The 18,951-nt window shown below is 38.1% G+C and overlaps 1 protein-coding gene across 2 annotated transcripts in view; it reads right to left on the reverse strand.

The window, feature by feature from the left end:
- Positions 1 to 18,951, reverse strand: part of cntn5 (contactin 5) — a 184,086-nt gene that overhangs the window by 16,631 nt on the left and 148,504 nt on the right. The window contains exons 13-18 of one of the 2 annotated variants that reach the window (XM_087795066.1): positions 18,641 to 18,768; positions 16,825 to 17,000; positions 15,588 to 15,708; positions 14,562 to 14,720; positions 10,316 to 10,465; positions 8,148 to 8,218 (exon numbers count right to left, since the gene is read on the reverse strand). In XM_087795066.1, the coding sequence (XP_087651192.1) occupies positions 8,148 to 8,218; positions 10,316 to 10,465; positions 14,562 to 14,720; positions 15,588 to 15,708; positions 16,825 to 17,000; positions 18,641 to 18,768 (805 nt within the window). Of the gene's footprint in view, positions 1 to 8,147; positions 8,219 to 10,315; positions 10,466 to 14,561; positions 14,721 to 15,587; positions 15,709 to 16,812; positions 17,001 to 18,640; positions 18,769 to 18,951 lie in introns of both variants that reach the window. The other variant, XM_087795065.1, reaches the window with a different exon arrangement.

Raw genomic sequence — 18,951 nt, forward strand, 5'->3', positions numbered from 1 at the left:
GAAATATTGAAATACATTTCATTTTTTGGACAAAAATGATCTCATCGCCACAATTTGATGTTTACTATTTGTTATTTTAGTTTTTTATTTCCACATTAATGCGACAAATGTTTAAGTTTGTTATTATACTCTAGCTGCTCATCATCACTTTTTACATGTTGTTGACTCGGTTGTTTATTTACAAACATTAACACCAGCACTTTTTGAATGTAAAATGATCGATTGTTAATGCTGTTATTTAATAAAGTTGTTTAAAAAATGTAGTATTATTGTAGTCCAAATGAAATGGACTAATGTTGAAATAATGACAAAATAATATCAAAGTCTGTAGGTAAAAAAAAAAAAGAATACATTATTAAAATAATTTACATATGCATTATATTAAAATTAAGTTTCAGTTTTTCTATCACCTAGGTGTAAAGTGTTTATGTATTGAAGGGTGTAAATGCAGAAAGACAACAGGAATAAAACATCTGCCTTTTTGTTCTTTAACAGGAATACCTTATCCAGTGTTATGTCACAAGTTCCATGTTCTTTCGTCAGAAAAATGCCCGAAAATGTGGTAAATCCCTTGTTAAGATGTCATGTATTGTGACAAATGTTTCCGGGCGTGTGAAACCATCACCATGATGTCTATAAGTTTTACATCCGTGTGCTTAACTAAAGGAGAAATATTTATGTACCAGCGTCTTCACATGTTAGTTCAAAAGTTTTTTGATTTTCTGTTTGAGAAAACACTTCATATTTGAAAAGCTCTCATTTTAAGCACAAACTTTTTTACTTTGAGGAGTTCAAGATGAGCTGTTTAACACAAATGTTTTTCTTTCTTGACTTAAATGTCGCCTGAAGGGAGCATTAACCGGCGTGTTTGTCCCGCCGCCTCCACGTCATGTTCACGCGTCGAGCAGATCTTCATCATGTTTTTGTGTAATTAAAGTGTGCGTTGATTATTCTGTCATCATGCTGTTGTGCGTTTGTTACATGGGGGGGGGTTGGTTATTATGTGCGGCTCGTCGAGCTGTTGACACTTTCGCATTATAAATGGGAAATCTTGTCCCGGCCCATCTGGAGTGGACATTATCCCCCATAATGTGTCGCAGAGGTGCGAGCTCCACGCTCGGAGGTTATCTTCCCTCGCGGCAGTTGAGCTCCTGAACTTAATAACTACAAGAACAACTGTCAGTCCGGCCCACATCTGTTCACGGCTCCCCTGCTGACGTCTTCTTCCTCTCATCTCAATTGCAAATTCCACGTTGCTGGACCCGTGCCCAGGCTGTCCTCCCTGAAACATTAATATCCTATTTACCTGTCCGAGGTTTTCCTGCAGCACCTGCTGAGATTACAAACAGGGCTGGATTAATAGAAGTGGAGTTTCAAGGTTAATCACGCCGGTGCCGGTGAGGTAACAGAGTTATATCTGCTCAGTCTTAATCACCGGTGCGTTACTGGACCCAGATGGCCCGGCTTCGACTTCGTAAGCAAGACTTGGGTCGAACACAGAGACCAAGATTTACTAGAAGGTTCAGAGAGGTCCAACACAGGTTGATAAAACAATATATCTGTATATATTATTTTATTTTTTATTTTGATTAGAAAACAGACGTCAGGGGAAATATATTATTTAATAATACGTACTGACATTTATCCAATCATGTTTGAGCTAGTTACTGATGTCACTGATAGTTATCCAATCGTGTTTCAGATAGCTAGCGATGTCACTGACATTTATCCAATCATGTTTGAGCTAGTTAGTGATGTCACTGACATTTATACAATCATGTTTCAGCTAGTTAGTGATGTTACTGATAGTTATCCAATCGTGTTTCAGATAGCTAGCGATGTCACTGACATTTATCCAATCATGTTTGAGCTAGTTAATGATGTTACTGATAGTTATCCAATCGTGTTTCAGATAGCTAGCGATGTCACTGACATTTATCCAATCATGTTTGAGCTAGTTAGTGATGTCACTGACATTTATACAATCATGTTTCAGGTAGTTAGTGATGGCACTGACATTTATACAATCATGTTCCAGGTAGTTAGTGATGTCACTGACATTTATACAATCATGTTTCAGCTAGTTAGTGATGTCACTGACATTTATAAAATCATGTTTCAGGTAGTAAGTGATGTCACTGACATTTATACAATCATGTTTCAGGTAGTTAGTGATGGCACTGACATTTATACAATCATGTTTCAGCTAGTTAGTGATGTCACTGACATTTATACAATCATGTTTCAGCTAGTTAGTGATGTCACTGACATTTATACAATCATGTTCCAGGTAGTAAGTGATGTCACTGACATTTATACAATCATGTTTCAGCTAGTTAGTGATGTCACTGACATTTATAAAATCATGTTTGAGCTAGTTAGTGATGTCACTGACATTTATACAATCATGTTTCAGGTAGTTAGTGATGTCACTGACATTTATACAATCATGTTCCAGGTAGTTAGTGATGTCACTGACATTTATACAATCATGTTTCAGCTAGTTAGTGATGTCACTGACATTTATAAAATCATGTTTCAGCTAGTTAGTGATGTCACTGACATTTATACAATCATGTTTCAGCTAGTTAGTGATGTCACTGACATTTATACAATAATGTTTCAGCTAGTTAGTGATGTCACTGACATTTATACAATCATGTTCCAGGTAGTTAGTGATGTCACTGACATTTATACAATCATGTTCCAGGTAGTTAGTGATGTCACTGACATTTATAAAATCATGTTTGAGCTAGTTAGTGATGTCACTGACATTTATACAATCATGTTTCAGCTAGTTAGTGATGTCACTGACATTTATACAATCATGTTCCAGGTAGTTAGTGATGTCACTGACATTTATACAATCATGTTCCAGGTAGTTAGTGATGTCACTGACATTTATAAAATCATGTTTGAGCTAGTTAGTGATGTCACTGACATTTATACAATCATGTTTCAGGTAGTTAGTGATGTCACTGACATTTATACAATCATGTTCCAGGTAGTTAGTGATGTCACTGACATTTATACAATCATGTTTCAGCTAGTTAGTGATGTCACTGACATTTATAAAATCATGTTTCAGCTAGTTAGTGATGTCACTGACATTTATACAATCATGTTTCAGCTAGTTAGTGATGTCACTGACATTTATACAATAATGTTTCAGCTAGTTAGTGATGTCACTGATATTTATACAATCATGTTCCAGGTAGTTAGTGATGTCACTGACATTTATACAATCATGTTTCAGCTAGTTAGTGATGTCACTGATATTTATACAATCATGTTTCAGCTAGTTAGTGATGTCACTGATATTTATACAATCATGTTCCAGGTAGCTAGTGATGTCACTGACATTTATACAATCATGTTTCAGCTAGTTAGTGATGTCACTGACATTTATACAATCATGTTTGAGCTAGTTAGTGATGTTACTGATAGTTATCCAATCGTGTTTCAGATAGCTAGTGATGTCACTGACATTTATACAATCATGTTTCAGCTAGTTAGTGATGGCACTGACATTTATACAATCATGTTTCAGCTAGTTAGTGATGTCACTGACATTTATACAATCATGTTTCAGCTAGTTAGTGATGTCACTGACATTTATACAATCATGTTTCAGCTAGTTAGTGATGTCACTGACATGTATACAATTATGTTCCAGGTAGTTAGTGATGTCACTGACATTTATACAATAATGTTTCAGCTAGTTAGTGATGTCACTGACATTTATACAATCATGTTTGAGCTAGTTAGTGATGTTACTGATAGTTATCCAATCGTGTTGCAGATAGCTAGTGATGTCACTGACATTTATCCAATCATGTTTGAGCTAGTTAGTGATGTCACTGATAGTTATCCAATCGTGTTTCAGATAGCTAGTGATTTCACTTGCATTTATCCAATCGTGTTTCAGATAGCTAGTGATGTCACTGACATTTATACAATCATGTTTCAGCTAGTTAGTGATGTTACTGATAGTTATCCAATCGTGTTGCAGATAGCTAGTGATGTCACTGACATTTATCCAATCATGTTTGAGCTAGTTAGTGATGTCACTGATAGTTATCCAATCGTGTTTCAGATAGCTAGTGATTTCACTTGCATTTATCCAATCGTGTTTCAGATAGCTAGTGATGTCACTGACATTTATCCAATCATGTTTGAGCTAGTTAGTGATGTTACTGATAGTTATCCAATCGTGTTGCAGATAGCTAGTGATGTCACTGACATTTATCCAATCATGTTTGAGCTAGTTAGTGATGTTACTGATAGTTATCCAATCGTGTTGCAGATAGCTAGTGATGTTACTGACATTTATACAATCATGTTTCAGCTAGTTACTGATGTCACTGATAGTTATCTAATGGTGTTTCAGCTAAATTTACATCAAAGAAAACCAATAGATCTGGTTGTGAATGTAAGAATGTTACTCATGGCCAAGAAGTTCGCAGATAAACAGACACATTGAGTTCTTCTTGAGAAAATAATCAAGGATGTTTTTCTACCCCAAAGTAAGCATGTGACGTGAAGAAGATCTATGTTGGTGAGTGCAGCATTTTATTTTTTACCACATTATGACATTTTGTTTTGTGAGTAATCTATCAAGGGTAAAAAGAGAAAAATGCTAGATTAAAAAATGTATTCTGATCCACTGCAACTCATAATGTAAACAACGTGGTGCAGCTGCGTCTACATATTCAATTTTTCTATTTTCACAATAATAAATGCAAATTATATGTTTGCTAGACTTGTTGTATTCCTACTAAATCATTGGATGCATTTTCCCATCATTGGTGTCTTATATGAAAAGGTCGATAATATCACATTTTATTGGACGAACTTGTTAGAACTCAAATATACTTTTATTGTTATTTTTTATGATTGTTATTGTTGTTGACTCATCTCTTAAAATCAGATTTTAGGGAGAAAACTGGAGTGCCCAGAGTAAACCCCTGCAAACATGTGGAGATCATCATAAAAGGTGACAAGTTGCTCCTCCCCCCGAATCTGGAAGTGAACCAACAACCTTCTTACTGATATGCATCTCTAGACGTGGATATATAAGGAGGTATTGCTCGTACACCAGAGACAGTGATGAGCTGTGAACAGTTTCTCCTCCAGTCTTGTTGCGGATGTTATTCAAAATCGTTTAAACGGTTGAACTAATGCGGTTACTTGGCCCGAACACAATCCCAGCGGACACAACAGCATCGTCTCGTATCTGGTACGACTGCTTCTTATTACATGATGAGCACTTCAACCTCTGCTCTCCAGGAAAACAGCAGCAACACCCTGAAGACCGCTGTTTGTTTTTTTTAAACTTGTGTTTCAATATAAAGTCGACAAAAGCAATAAAGAGCGAAAACGCCTCTCCCTCGCGATCGAGTTCTCTCTGCGATTTAAAAGCCATTTCCTTCAACATCGTCGCCGCCTCCAGAAGGTCATGACCTTTCAGCCATTCAAATGACTTGGCAACAAAGCTTTTTTTTAAATGCACTTACATCAATCTATTAAACATACATTTCAAGCATCATTGGTTCCTGAGCTAAAGGGCTCTTGACCAATTTTAGAATCATGGGAACTGACCGCGGTCCGTTTCCGGTAACAGAAATAAACCTTCCATCAATGGAGGTGCAGGAAGAGGGGGGAGTACAAGGGTGTAGAGCGAGCGATCGAGAGCACACGGGAGGACGTAGGAGGATAAGCTGAGCTGGTATAAGATCTAAGGCTGGATCAGATCACTGATGTAAGGTCTGACCATGAATAGATCTGAAAGTAAGAACCAGAGTTTTAAAGTTGATCCTGAAAAAACAAAAGCAGCCAGTGAAGAGATTTAATGATCGGATAAATGTGAGTTCTTCTACTAGAGCAGCTCAGAATTCTCAGTACGGAAAATGAATGATGAAATACAAAACACATTAAAATTAATTATGATTACAAAACAAATGTAATAATTTCCAAAATTACACTTGAAACAAGCAAACCATTTCCCCCATAAAAATCGAAATTAAGAATAATGTTGACCTAATGGGAAAATGAAGACGTTAAGATTGCAAATAATATGGATTAAACGGAGTACTAAATAAAAAACTAAATTTAAAAACGATTTTACATTTTCTTTTTTAATAATAAAACAGCAAACTTACATAAAATTAAAGTGTATCTTACGTCTGAAAATACAGTATAAAAAATGGTTTCTAGTTAACTGTAAAAAATGGAGATAGGTCTGTCTTCTTGAACGCATCTCCACTCTTATTTCCTCACTAGCGCCACCACCTGTTTCTGAAATACATTAGAACTATTCCTTATAGCTGCACAATTTGTCCATCAACAGGCTTGATTCGATCTGACGAGTATTCCCAGGTAACACCATGTGACCACGTTTAATAAGCGGCACCGGCGGCAGCTCGACATCATTATTAAACTGCATTTACATGCACAATTTATTGCTGCGATATTTCAGGGGGGGAACAAAGCAACACTGTCGTTTTCATTACAGAGTTTCTCGGGGCGTATTTCAAATTCACACGTTTCAATACACCCAGGTTTATGGTGATAAAAGCGGCGTATTTCTCGGCATCAGAGCGAGTTAACATTGAATATTTATTCGCTCCGTCTTCAATATTCACAGAGAATACACTTAAATGTGTGTGTGTACGTGCCCGAGGTGTCAACAGTGACGCCATTGTTTCTCAGAAAAAGAAACTTTCTATCACAACGTTGATGTCAGCCGGAGGCACAAATCTAAAGCTTTGAAGGAGATACACGGTTGAGGTCATGTGACGGGACTGTGTACTAGTACATGCTTAATAGGAAACTAATGTGTTGATTTGAGTGCATCTTAAAATAGATGTCGGACTCTATTGTATCATCAGTATGTGTCTGTTTGTACAAAACTCTCTTTTAATTGAAATATTTACATTATAAAATGTACTCAAAAGGCTTGGTTTTTCTGGATACGAGTTACTTTACCATAGCCACGCCCACACTGCGTTAATTGGTCAAGGTTTGTCACAGCTTGTCATCAATTCCGGAAGCCTCCACCTCCAAGGGACTTGTTGTATAAGCAAAGCGGGGCGTGATTACAGCTGGCTGGAGTAGGAGTGAAGCCATTATTATGTTATAATGGACTCTGCGCTCGTAACCTTTCGTTCGCTGAGATTTCAGACGAGGACTACTACTATTATAGAGTAATAAGTTCAAAACATGGTCATGATGAGGGATTTACTACATCTTGGAGAGGAAGACTTTAACATTTGAAATATGGGACGTATAAAATAAGTCCATTTGACCAGTGATTGAAGACAGGAAGTGGGTCTGAGTCATTGGATATTGTGAGAGACGTGAATGCCTCACACATGCAAATAAGTCTTTTGTTCGGACCATCGCTATGAAAACTCAGGAAGTGCTTTAATATGCAAAGTGTGAAGCCAAAAAAAAACCCCCAATGATTTCTGATTAATTGAATAACACTAGTTGCTCGACAGGAAGCTCACATAGCATTTCATATTAAATAGTTATAACCCTCGTGTTATCTCACAGTCAAGGTGACCCAAAGGCCTGAAAATAGATGTGTTTGTCTGTGGGTCAAGGCTAACACCCTTCACCACTGCATATGTTTTCAAGGGAGGTCGTTGACTTTGAACCAGAGACACCACAAGGGCTAAAGAGAAACAACAAGAATGACTAAAGAGTTTTACATTTTCAACTTTTCCCATCTGGACACGAATGCTGCAAAAATAAGGATGTTTTTCAATATATTTTCAAATATATCATGAGGAGAAAAGAGAGAGGTTTAATACATAATTTTATCGATGTTGTGAATAATTTCCGGGGATAATTAAATCATGACCTGCAGCAGTCGTCTTGCCGCACTTTCTTCAAAAAGCCAGACTTCTTTTCTTTAAACATTCATCACGGATTTTAAAAAGCGAAAATCTCTGGCTATTTAACATAATAATATTCCTTCTGAAGAGCACAAAACATTCCACGAGTGTGTGGAATCCCTGGATGACGAGATGAGAAGCATCTCGAGGAGAAACGTAAAAAAAACAAAAAACGCTGATGTCTGCGGGAGAACGATTTTCCTCGGCTGACGCTAACTTTGCTAACACCGACCGGTCGACGCTCACCTCCCACGAGATGACGAGCTCGTGCCGGCGGCCGTTTCCTCCGCTCACGTTGGCTGGTGCCACCGAAGGGACTGTGGAAAGAAAAAAAAGAAAAGGTTCCGCTGCATCATTGCCCCGCTGACACAGTCACACACCAGCTTAGAAACACACAAACCTTTGAGGAAATACATTATGATCACCTGCTGTCCTTGAATAAAGCAGCAGCTGACTTCAAGAGCAACTAATGTGTTGATTTAAGTGTGTTTTAAATAGATGTTGGACTCTATTGTACTCATCAGTATATTTATGTTTGTAGAAAACTGTCTTTTCATTGAAATATCTACATTAGATAATGTGATTAAGCCCCGCCCACTGAAATCACTTTTTTTTCTGGAGATGAAATCTTGTTTACCATAACCACACCCACTATGCTGTGATTGGTGAAGGTTTGTCACCTTGCATCATCAATCCTGGAACTTGTTGAATAAACAAAGCGGGGCGTGATTACAGCTGGCTGGAGGAGAAGTGAAGCCATTATTACGTCACAATGGATTCCGCTCTCGTAACCTCTCGTTTGCTGGGATTTCAGACGGGGGAGAACGTTATAAAGTAATAATTTCCAAACTTAACATCATGAGGGACTAACTGCATCTTGGAGAGGTTTGTTTAAGGGTCAACTAACGTGAGAATTCTCCTGGCATGTTTCATTTTTTTCCATATTGTCATTATTTTGTAATAAAGGATTAAAAAACGGCTAATTAACTTCTGATCGGAGATCAATACAGACCACAATATCATGGTTCAAGAACTCTTTCTATCCGCCTGTTGTCCGGATCCTCAATATTATTTAATTCAATGTATTGTTTTGTTTTTATTCAATATTTATACATCTCTGTTTTAATTATTACTAATTAAATGTATTAATTAATTGTATTTTTTTTTATTAAACTCTTTTAATTCCATTCATTTGATTCTTTGATTCTGTACCGCCAACACACAAAAAAAAAACGACGTGTAAACAACACTGGCAATTAAAAGTTTTTGATTCTGATTCAAGAGACTTTTTGGAAGCTTTTGTTTCTTGTATCACACTGTGTCAACGTCTGCATCTGTTCTTCACTCGCTGACTTGTTGCCGTGTGTTCTTGATGGACTGCGCCGACGACGACGGCAGTAACAACAGGACGACTGAATGATGACCGCGGATTTAGTTAGGGGCCCAGATGTAGCCGACGAGGACGTGCCTCGACGCCTCTGAGGTTTGATTATGCAAAATGTTTCCCTGGTTTCAACACAACTTGCCTGTGTTTACGTGGCTGAATATATTACCCGGAATCATTTGCATCTCTGAGCAACGGAAACGTCAATCATGTTTCAATACAGGAGAGCTTTGTTTGTATCAAGGGGTTCAGGTGGATCGTAAAGAAATCCTCATTCACTCTGCTGGCCTCGGTTAGAGGTTTCAGAGCTCATGGAAAGTGTGTCTGCTTATTTATGGTTGCTCTTATGTTGCTCAGCTCATTATGTGTGAGCAGCCAAGTCTGAAATACTTTTGGTACTGAAAAGCAACACAGATTTGAATGTGATGTAACAACTGTCAAACATTCGACTTGTATTTTAAAATATAGTCATGGTGGTGATTCTATTCTGGTAAACACACAATTTAACCCCAGAATTTAGCTGACAGAATGTAACTTAGAGTATTTTACAATTGACAAAATTACCCCCTTTACTATCACTGACAGAACATGAGTTAAAGTGTATTGCTATTGACGAATAAATTCAGGTTTTTGATACAAATGGGATACGGGATGAAATCAGGGTCTGAAACTTGAATCTAATGGAGACGAAGCTTCAGGCTGGAGGGTCTTTTATCAGGTTTTTTTTTAGTTTGATTTATATTTTCTTGTTTACTGTATTATGGGATTTTGGTTAATTAAATTTTGGTCTAATTTAACGATTCTTTTTTTATAACTCTTAACTATTGACGGTGTAATGAAGCCTCATGAAGCAGTGTCATGTGGTCTAGAGGTCAGTAGGTGGCGCCATCAGTTGTGATGTTTCATTAGAACAGTTGTTCAAAACAAAGGAAAATAGTGCAGATACCGCCATCTAGTGGACTCCGAAGATAATGACACTGCTTCATGAAGCTTCATCAGACCATCACTAGTGTGTACTGCAGTTATTTACCTTCTTCTTTGGTCCGGACGGCTCGCGACGGAGCGCTAGGGTCGCCCGTCCCGATGGCGTTACTGGCCACCACTCTGAACTCGTACTCCACCCAGGGGTTGAGCTGCACGGCCATGGCCGACTCCATGTCTCCCGTGACGGGTTCCGGGTCTGAGGATGACAAATACAGTTTCACTACGATAAAACTCTCATAAAGAAAACAAAAACTCTTAGCTGAACTCTCAAATCATAAACTCTGGAAAACTTGGTTGCAAAACTTTCTAAAAGGTTGACATAAGGAGCGAAGTGTCGTCTCGACACTGCAAATGGACACATTCTATATTAGAACCTTGACTGTTCATTTTACGATAATTGCTTGAAGATTAAAGACTAATGCACTCTGACGCTTCTCCGTGCAATACTTCCTCCCACACTGGCGACAGGAATGGAAAGTCTGGCATGAGCCGCAGCAGAGACGGACCATAGACCCGGCAAACACGAATACATCCGGTACAAATTGGCCCCATTATCTGCGAAAGACCAGGCTTCCTCTCAATTTATTGACAAAAGATTGCGTCAAGGATATTTCCTCATACTTTTAACATCATCATAAAGAAACGTGGATGGTTTTGAATGGCAAAACCACTTTTACTTCCCTGTCAGGAGCCAGAAAGGAGGGACACAAAGGAAATGACTTACAAAAGATTTATCTTGTCAAACACTTCAACAGCCAAGCCAAGAATAAGCTGAGATCAATAGCTGTCTGTCAATTCCCAGACAAGAATATAAAATATTTTTCTCTACAGGTCATGGATCCAACATTTTCTTAGAGTTCAACGAAAATTTCTGTTACAAAATTACGTTTGCAAGCTCAAGCATCAAATACTGCAGAAGTAGATGGAGTGCACGAGTGCTCCTCCCATGATGCAACACTAATAGACTCATTCATTCCTCGTGATATTAGGCTGTTTAATTCTGAGTTTCGAGGCAGGAGTGGAGTGAAAAGATGATTCTATTCCATCTTTGTATCCTTGTTCTTTTGTACTAGCACTTTGTCATCATCCCTTGAACTTTGTTCTTTTGTTTGCACTTTGTTCTTGTTTTTATGAAACTCTCTGTATCGAACTGGAAACCCGATTTCCCGAAGGCAAATCTCCAGAGTCTATCTATCTAACTCCACTGGCCCGAGGTGAACTAGAAGATTTTTAAATCTGTTCTTGGAGTTATTATATTATAAAATTCTCCCCCGTCTGAAATCTCAGCGAACGAGAGGTTACGAGAGCGGAGTCCATTAGGACACAATAATGGCTTCACTCCTCCTCCAGCCAGCTGTGATCATGCCCCGCTTTGTTTATACAACGAGTTCCTCGATTGATGAAGGCAGGTGACAAAACCTGGTAAGTGTTTACGCCCCGCTTTGTTTATACAATGAGTCCCTTAAGATAATTTTCTAAGGTAAATATTTCTATTACAAGAGAGTTAAGAACAAACCGACACATACTGATGATACAATAGAGGTCCAACATATATTTAAGACACGCTTAAATCAACCTTGAACGTCGTCCTGTGACAAGTTTATATACAACAGATGGCGACAACGAGCAGCGGCGTCGGAACACGATGTTGTTTTCATGTCAAACAAGCGGCTTCAGACGAACTGATCTGTTTCCCCTGCATCTTCCCGGAGCCTCACGGAGCGCTAAGTAATTGTAAATGACATCCCGAGGGCGGAGGGATCGGCTTTACGAACGCATTTATGAAGAGAATTATACGCAGGTAGCTAATCTGTCCTCCTCGGGATTGTCGTAATCAAGCTTTGTCAATATTGATCCCGGCAACAACAAACATTGACTGACACAAATGAACCAGAGGTCTCTTTATGCAAATGTCCACAAGCAAAGCCCGACGCGTTCTTATCAGCCGGAGCCGGAGCACTTTCAGGCCACTCCAGTCGGACAAGCTGCTCTTCAAACAGCCGCCGATAACCAATGTTTGCAGGGGAGACGCCAGCCAAGAGCCCCGCCCTCCCAGAAGTCTGCTCCACGACACTCGCATTGGAATCGAATTTATCCCAGCTGCGATACATCCAAGATTTTTGAAGGTTGTGGCGGATACGTTTCACAACACCTGCGAAGTGCGGGAGAGTAGATCATGTTGTGCCAACCCACGAGTAAAAATAAAACTGAGAGCAGCTTTGCCAGGTGAGTTTGATGCGTGGTAGGGAAAACAAAACTGAGATAAAATACTAAAATCTGCCCTTTTTTTTGGTTTGGTTCCCATCTCTACTCTGGAGATTTCCTGTTCTCTTCAACTGAACCTTGTTTCCACAATAACCAGCAACACTCGTGATGTGTGACGCAGACGCCGCACTGTTGACCCAGAGACAACACAAGGGATACTACAAATACGTTTGTTTTAGGGCATTCGGGTCAACTCGACCCAGAGACAACACAAGGATACTAAAAATATGTTTGTTTTAGGGCATTCCGGTCACCTTGACCCTGAGATAACACAAGGGATACCACAAACATGTTTGTTTTAGGGCTTTCGGGTCACCTTGACCCAGAGACAACACAAGGGATACTACAAATACGTTTGTTTAAAGACCTTCGGGTCACCTTGACCCAGAGACAACACAAGGGATACTACAAATACGTTTGTTTAAAGACCTTCGGGTCACCTTGACCCAGAGACAACACAAGGGATACTACAAATACGTTTGTTTTAGGGCATTCGGGTCAACTCGACCCAGAGACAACACAAGGATACTAAAAATATGTTTGTTTTAGGGCATTCCGGTCACCTTGACCCTGAGATAACACAAGGGATACCACAAACATGTTTGTTTTAGGGCTTTCGGGTCACCTTGACCCAGAGACAACACAAGGGATACTACAAATACGTTTGTTTAAAGACCTTCGGGTCACCTTGACCCAGAGACAACACAAGGGATACTACAAATACGTTTGTTTAAAGACCTTCGGGTCACCTTGACCCAGAGACAACACAAGGATACTACAAATATGTTTGTTTTAGGGCATTCCGGTCACCTTGACCCTGAGATAACACAAGGGATACCACAAACATGTTTGTTTTAGGGCTTTCGGGTCACCTTGACCCAGAGACAACACAAGGGATACTACAAATACGTTTGTTTAAAGACCTTCGGGTCACCTTGACCCAGAGACAACACAAGGGATACTACAAATACGTTTGTTTTAAGACCTTCGGGTCACCTTGACCCTGAGATAACACAAGGGATACCACAAACATGTTTGTTTTAGGGCCTTCGGGTCACCTTGACCCTGAGATAACGCAAGGGATACCACAAATACGTTTGTTTTAGGGCATTCCGGTCACCATGACCCAGAGACAACACAAGGGATACTACAAAAACGTTTGTTTTAGGGCCTTCGGGTCACCTCGACCCTGAGACAACACAAGGGATACCACAAACACGTTTGTTTTAGGACCTTTAGGTCACCTTGACCCTGAGATAACACAAGGGTTGATAACGTTTGTTTTGCATCATGTGTTGATAAGATAGCTCACATGACTCCACAGGAAGTGAATGTTACTCTCAGAAAGCAGGTGTGTTTTGCTCAGGTCTTGACCAGGTTTAACTTCCTAAAACACTCAAACCCTTTGTATGGAAAGAACAAAACCTGTTGCTTTAAAAACTATTGAAGTTTATGTCAACGGTTGAATTTAACATTTCCGATTTTCAAATGTTGAATTAAAATGTTTTTAAAATATATGTTTCCTTTAAATAATTGAAATCAATCATTTCTATGTTGAAAAGTTGAATTTATTTGTATTGAATAATTTAATTTAAAAGTAAAAATAACATAAAAAAAAGTGTTTTTTTTTCACATATAGTTTCCAATCCCAGAAATTCAAAAATAAATGTTCTAAATTCAGTTGCATTTTAGAGATAAAGTCGTTTAAAATGAATATAAAAAATGTTGATCTAGTACATTGTTGTTTAAAATGTTTAACGGAGAAATAAAATCATGCCTTCTTATATAGTTTACAATTATACGACAATTACAGTAACAAATATAGTTAGTACTTTAGTTGATAATACATTTTATGATAGAAACCAAAACGACTTTTTGACTGAGTCGCTAACAGATTTTCTCAGATAGACTCGTCTGATTTGATTGTGAGGACCGATGTGTGTGTTCATGGTCCCACACACACACACACACGCACACACACACACACTCCGCAGACCTGCAGGCTGCTGTGTGCTGGTATCGATTACCTGTTTTGACGGTCTGCCAGCCTAATGAGAAGGGACTGCGGGCCTGTAAGTTATAGGTGCTGATGGGGCTGTGGTTGTCCAGGCCACGAGTCCAGGAGAGAGTCGCCGTGGTGTGTGTGATCTCCTCAACTATCACCACCCCGGGGGGCCCTGGAGGACCTGGGGGTGGAAAGGATTGGAAGGAATGATCAATTTCTAAGGTGGGAATTTCAGAGGATCTGAAGTAAGAACATGTTGACGGAGACATAATAACTTTTCACGGTCAGTTTTTTTCAACTTTTCTTTCTCTAGTTACTCACTCATTTTCTCTGAAAGTATATCAGTGCCATCAAAAAAAATTGAACTGTGGAATTTAACAACAAATGTATGGTATTGTAACATTGAATCTGTTTTTTAAATAGTTTAATTCAACAATTTATACAATGAAAGTTTGAATTAATTTGTATTGAATAATTGTTTTTGCTTTTGAATTACTAAATTACTTCTTTTTTTTTAATAAATACATTCTTTTCACACATAGAGTTTGATATTCTAATTCCAATAACACAAACAATATATTATTTTACTTGGTAGCCTTTTAAATTCAATATAAAAACATCTGAATAGTTTCAAATTCAATTTAAATGCTGGTATAACAGTGTCACCAGACAAAACCGAGCTACCGAGCTACTTGGTCTTTCAGCCAATCACGTGATGCATAATTATTTAATTAAAAACAAAAATACAACCTTTCAATATTTGAATAATTGAATTAAATGATTAAAAAATAATTATTAAATGGTTTTAATAAAAAGAAGGAACTGTTAAATTCAACCACTCAATATTCTGATGGCACTGATATACTAGCCACTTAAAAACATCTACTTAACCATTTAACTCTTAAAAAAAACTATATATATATACAGTATTTCTTGAGAAGGTGCCAGATAATGCTGAGCATCACCTGCTAAGTGACAGATGACAGATTATTTCAGTGATCATCTCCTTCCACGACAGCATCTGAACATGGCATCAGCACAATCTCACCTCGGACCAGAAGTTCCGCCTCCGCGAACACGATGTCGGCGGTAGTCTGAGCACGGCAGCCGTACTTCCCAGCATGCTTCAGCAAAATGCTCCTGATCATCAGGTCCACGGTTGACGATTGCTGCAGACCAGAAAAAAAAAAAACACAAGATTTATTCCCTTCACTGCTGGTCACCTGAATTCACTTGCAACTTTCTATGTAGAAATGTGTCGTTATTTTCCCCCGACACAATATGAAATGTCAAAGTGATAGTTAAAACTTCACTTGTTTTCTACTCACCCTAATGTCGACTAAGAATATTTTCAGAGTAATCTGTTACTTTTTAGAGTTAAAGACAAAAATGTACGTTCGTGTGACGGTCACGAACAATGCTCACTTTTCTTCGTCCAAAATGACAAACCACAAAAAAAACTGCTCGTCTGTAACGTCCATCTTGTTGTTTCACATCCACAAGAGAAATTGAACTAACAATTAAAAAAAAAAAGTCTATATTTTAAGCTTGTTTGTAGCAGAAGCTAAAATGCTAACATGCTACAAAGACAAAAACACTATCGGTAAATATCGAGGGTCTAAACAAGGACAGATGTTGTCGGTCTTTGGTGTTCGTCTTAAAATAAAACTATAGAAATTACAATGAAAACACGGGGTTGAGAGCAACAGGTGAGTTAACAACATAACAACTTCCTTGTTTCTCCGTCGCTACTTGATTGTTTCTACAATGCGGGTCATCCAGACATAAGACATTCAAATGGACATTCATGTTTGTTTATAACTCTAAAAAAGAAACAGATTACCCTGAAAATAATCCCGACCCCTAGTCAACATAAGTAGAAAATAAGCAAAGTTTGAATTTTAGGTGAACTATCACTTTAAGCTAAGCTAGCAATGCTAAATGTAGCATATCATTTCTTTGTATGTTTATTTACCTCCCATTTAATCTCTTTTCTTCGTTATTTTGCCACTGACTACTTTGACATGAACTGAAGTAAAAAATGAATTTTGAAAAAAACAACACCTTAAAAACTAAATATTAATTTAGTTTCAGTTCAGGAATGTTTTAGCATCGAAAAATACATGGACTTCAATGAGTGCCAGAGTTATTGTAAATATATCAGCGAGTTCAAATCCATCCTCTGATTTTGATGTGTGTTTGAGTTCCTAATGTTATAAAGTTAAAACAACAACTGTTATTTTAACACACACGTCATCACTGGTCGTCCTTACTCTGGCTCTTACTGTTTGGATGTACTCAAAATGGCCGCCCTCCTGCTGGAAGCCGATCGGTCTCTGGTTGAAGAACCACTGGAAGGCCACGTCCAGCGAGGTGTCATGCGTGGCCTTGCAGCTCAGGACCACACTCTCGCCCACCGTCACCTCCACCCGGCTCGGGTTGAGATCCACACGCATGGCCTCTGCAAGACAACACTGCTGCACTGTCACCTCAGGCTAACAGACGCTCTACGCCCGCTTCTTCTGCCCGCTCTGGCTCAGCTCACATTTCTGTCTTTTGTGTTGAACAAGAATCACATTTTTGACCCTTTAACGTTGCACCATTTTCGACTTAAGACTTATAGAGTGAAACTATAAAATTGATCATGAATATATGTTTTACATCATTGTTTTAATGTTATTCACGACTTTAAATACAACTTAAATTTGCTTCTTGTCGTCTTCATTTTCTAAAACTCTCTCCGTTTCTTTGTCCTTTTAATATTTCTTATTCCTTTTAATAAATTATTATTTTTATTTTTTTTTAATATTTTGTGGCTAATATTTAAATAAATTGTTAATCAAAATTCGGTTTAAGTCCTTTAAAAGAAGATTCTAGAAATACAGTATGATGTTTATATAATAAAATTGTTTACTAATGGAGTAATTCACAGTCAAATAAAACACTTTTATTTTAATCTTAAGGATTAGAATATTTGTCTTTAAAAAAAACAACAAATTAAACAAACCAAAATATTGGAATATTTATCTTTAGCGTGTTATTGGCTAAATTCCACTAGAAAGTATTTTATTTTGAGAATATAAACAAATAATAATACAAAATAATAATAACGTTAAACTTCATTAATAAAAAACTATTGAAAAATAATAATTTTATTTATACAGTACTAGTCAGTTGTCACAAGGTGTTTTTATGTAAAAATAGAAATACAAATAAAAAACATCATAAAAGCTTTTTTCGTTGTGTTGAAATTGTACTTCAGTGTGGAGAACATGCTAACACATTTTGTTACCTTATATTTAAATAAAACTTTATTCAAAATTTAGTTTAAATCCTTTAAAATAAAAAAAGTTAAAAGAAGACTCTAGAAAAAGAATGAATATATATTTAAATTGCTCACTATTAAAGTCATTTGCAGCAAAGATGATTATAGATTTATTATAATCTTAATGTTTAGCATATTTGTCTTAAAACAAATACAAATACAACCAAAATATTGGAATATTTATCTTCATCATGATACTGGTTAAATTATATTTCTAAAGTAGTTAAACAAAATGTGTGAGAATATAAAAACGATCAATACAATTTTAAAGTTAATCTTAATAAACTACTTGAAATTATAACTTTATTTATACACCAACTCTTCAGACAGTTGTGAAAAGGTGTAAAAACAGAACTAAAACAAGCTTTTTTTTTAGTGTAAATTGTACTTCTGTGTAGCAAACATGCTAACACGAGCACAGATGCTAGCTTGCGCCTTTAAAGCACACAAACCTTTCCGAGCTCTTTTTTAAAAAAGTGTGCGACATCAGTGCGATACCAACCTTCAGCTCAATATTTGTGTAGCAATATCGACTGCGTGGTTTGCCCTTTTGAGTCGACAAAACCCGATTTGTTCGACTCTTGTTCACATGCTAAAGGTCACGCGCGGGTCCAGCTCGGAGTCCCGCCGTGTCCTTGTCACATGACCGTGCGCGAGTTAGCGGCTGAGCGAGCGCATTAATTCCCGGCGAGGGAGCGACCACGGGAACCGTTTGTCGCCGCCGGATCGGCTAATTTGGCAGAAAACCCCGAAAGAACCCCCGGGGCATCACTTACCTTTCACCCACAGCACGGTCGCCATCTCGGCCGAGCCCAGCTGGTTCTCCGCCCGGCACACGTAGCTGCCCTCGTCCGCCCGACTGGAATTGACGATCCTCAGCGTGTTGTTGCGCAGCAGCAGGATCCTGCGATGGGGGGGGGAAATCGATTCCAGAAATCAGTGTTTTTTTTTCGCCAGCGACACGACATCCCTGGTCGTCGAGCCATTATCGGGTGTTTGTGTTTCGCGAGGACGGACGTGTAATCTTGGCGCGAATAATAAGATCAATGGACAATTAAAATGTGCTAATGAGTTTGATGCGCGGATA

Source organism: Callionymus lyra, chromosome 7, assembly GCF_982586985.1.
Source record: "Callionymus lyra chromosome 7, fCalLyr1.hap1.1, whole genome shotgun sequence".
NCBI classification, from domain to species: Eukaryota; Metazoa; Chordata; class Actinopteri; order Syngnathiformes; family Callionymidae; genus Callionymus; species Callionymus lyra.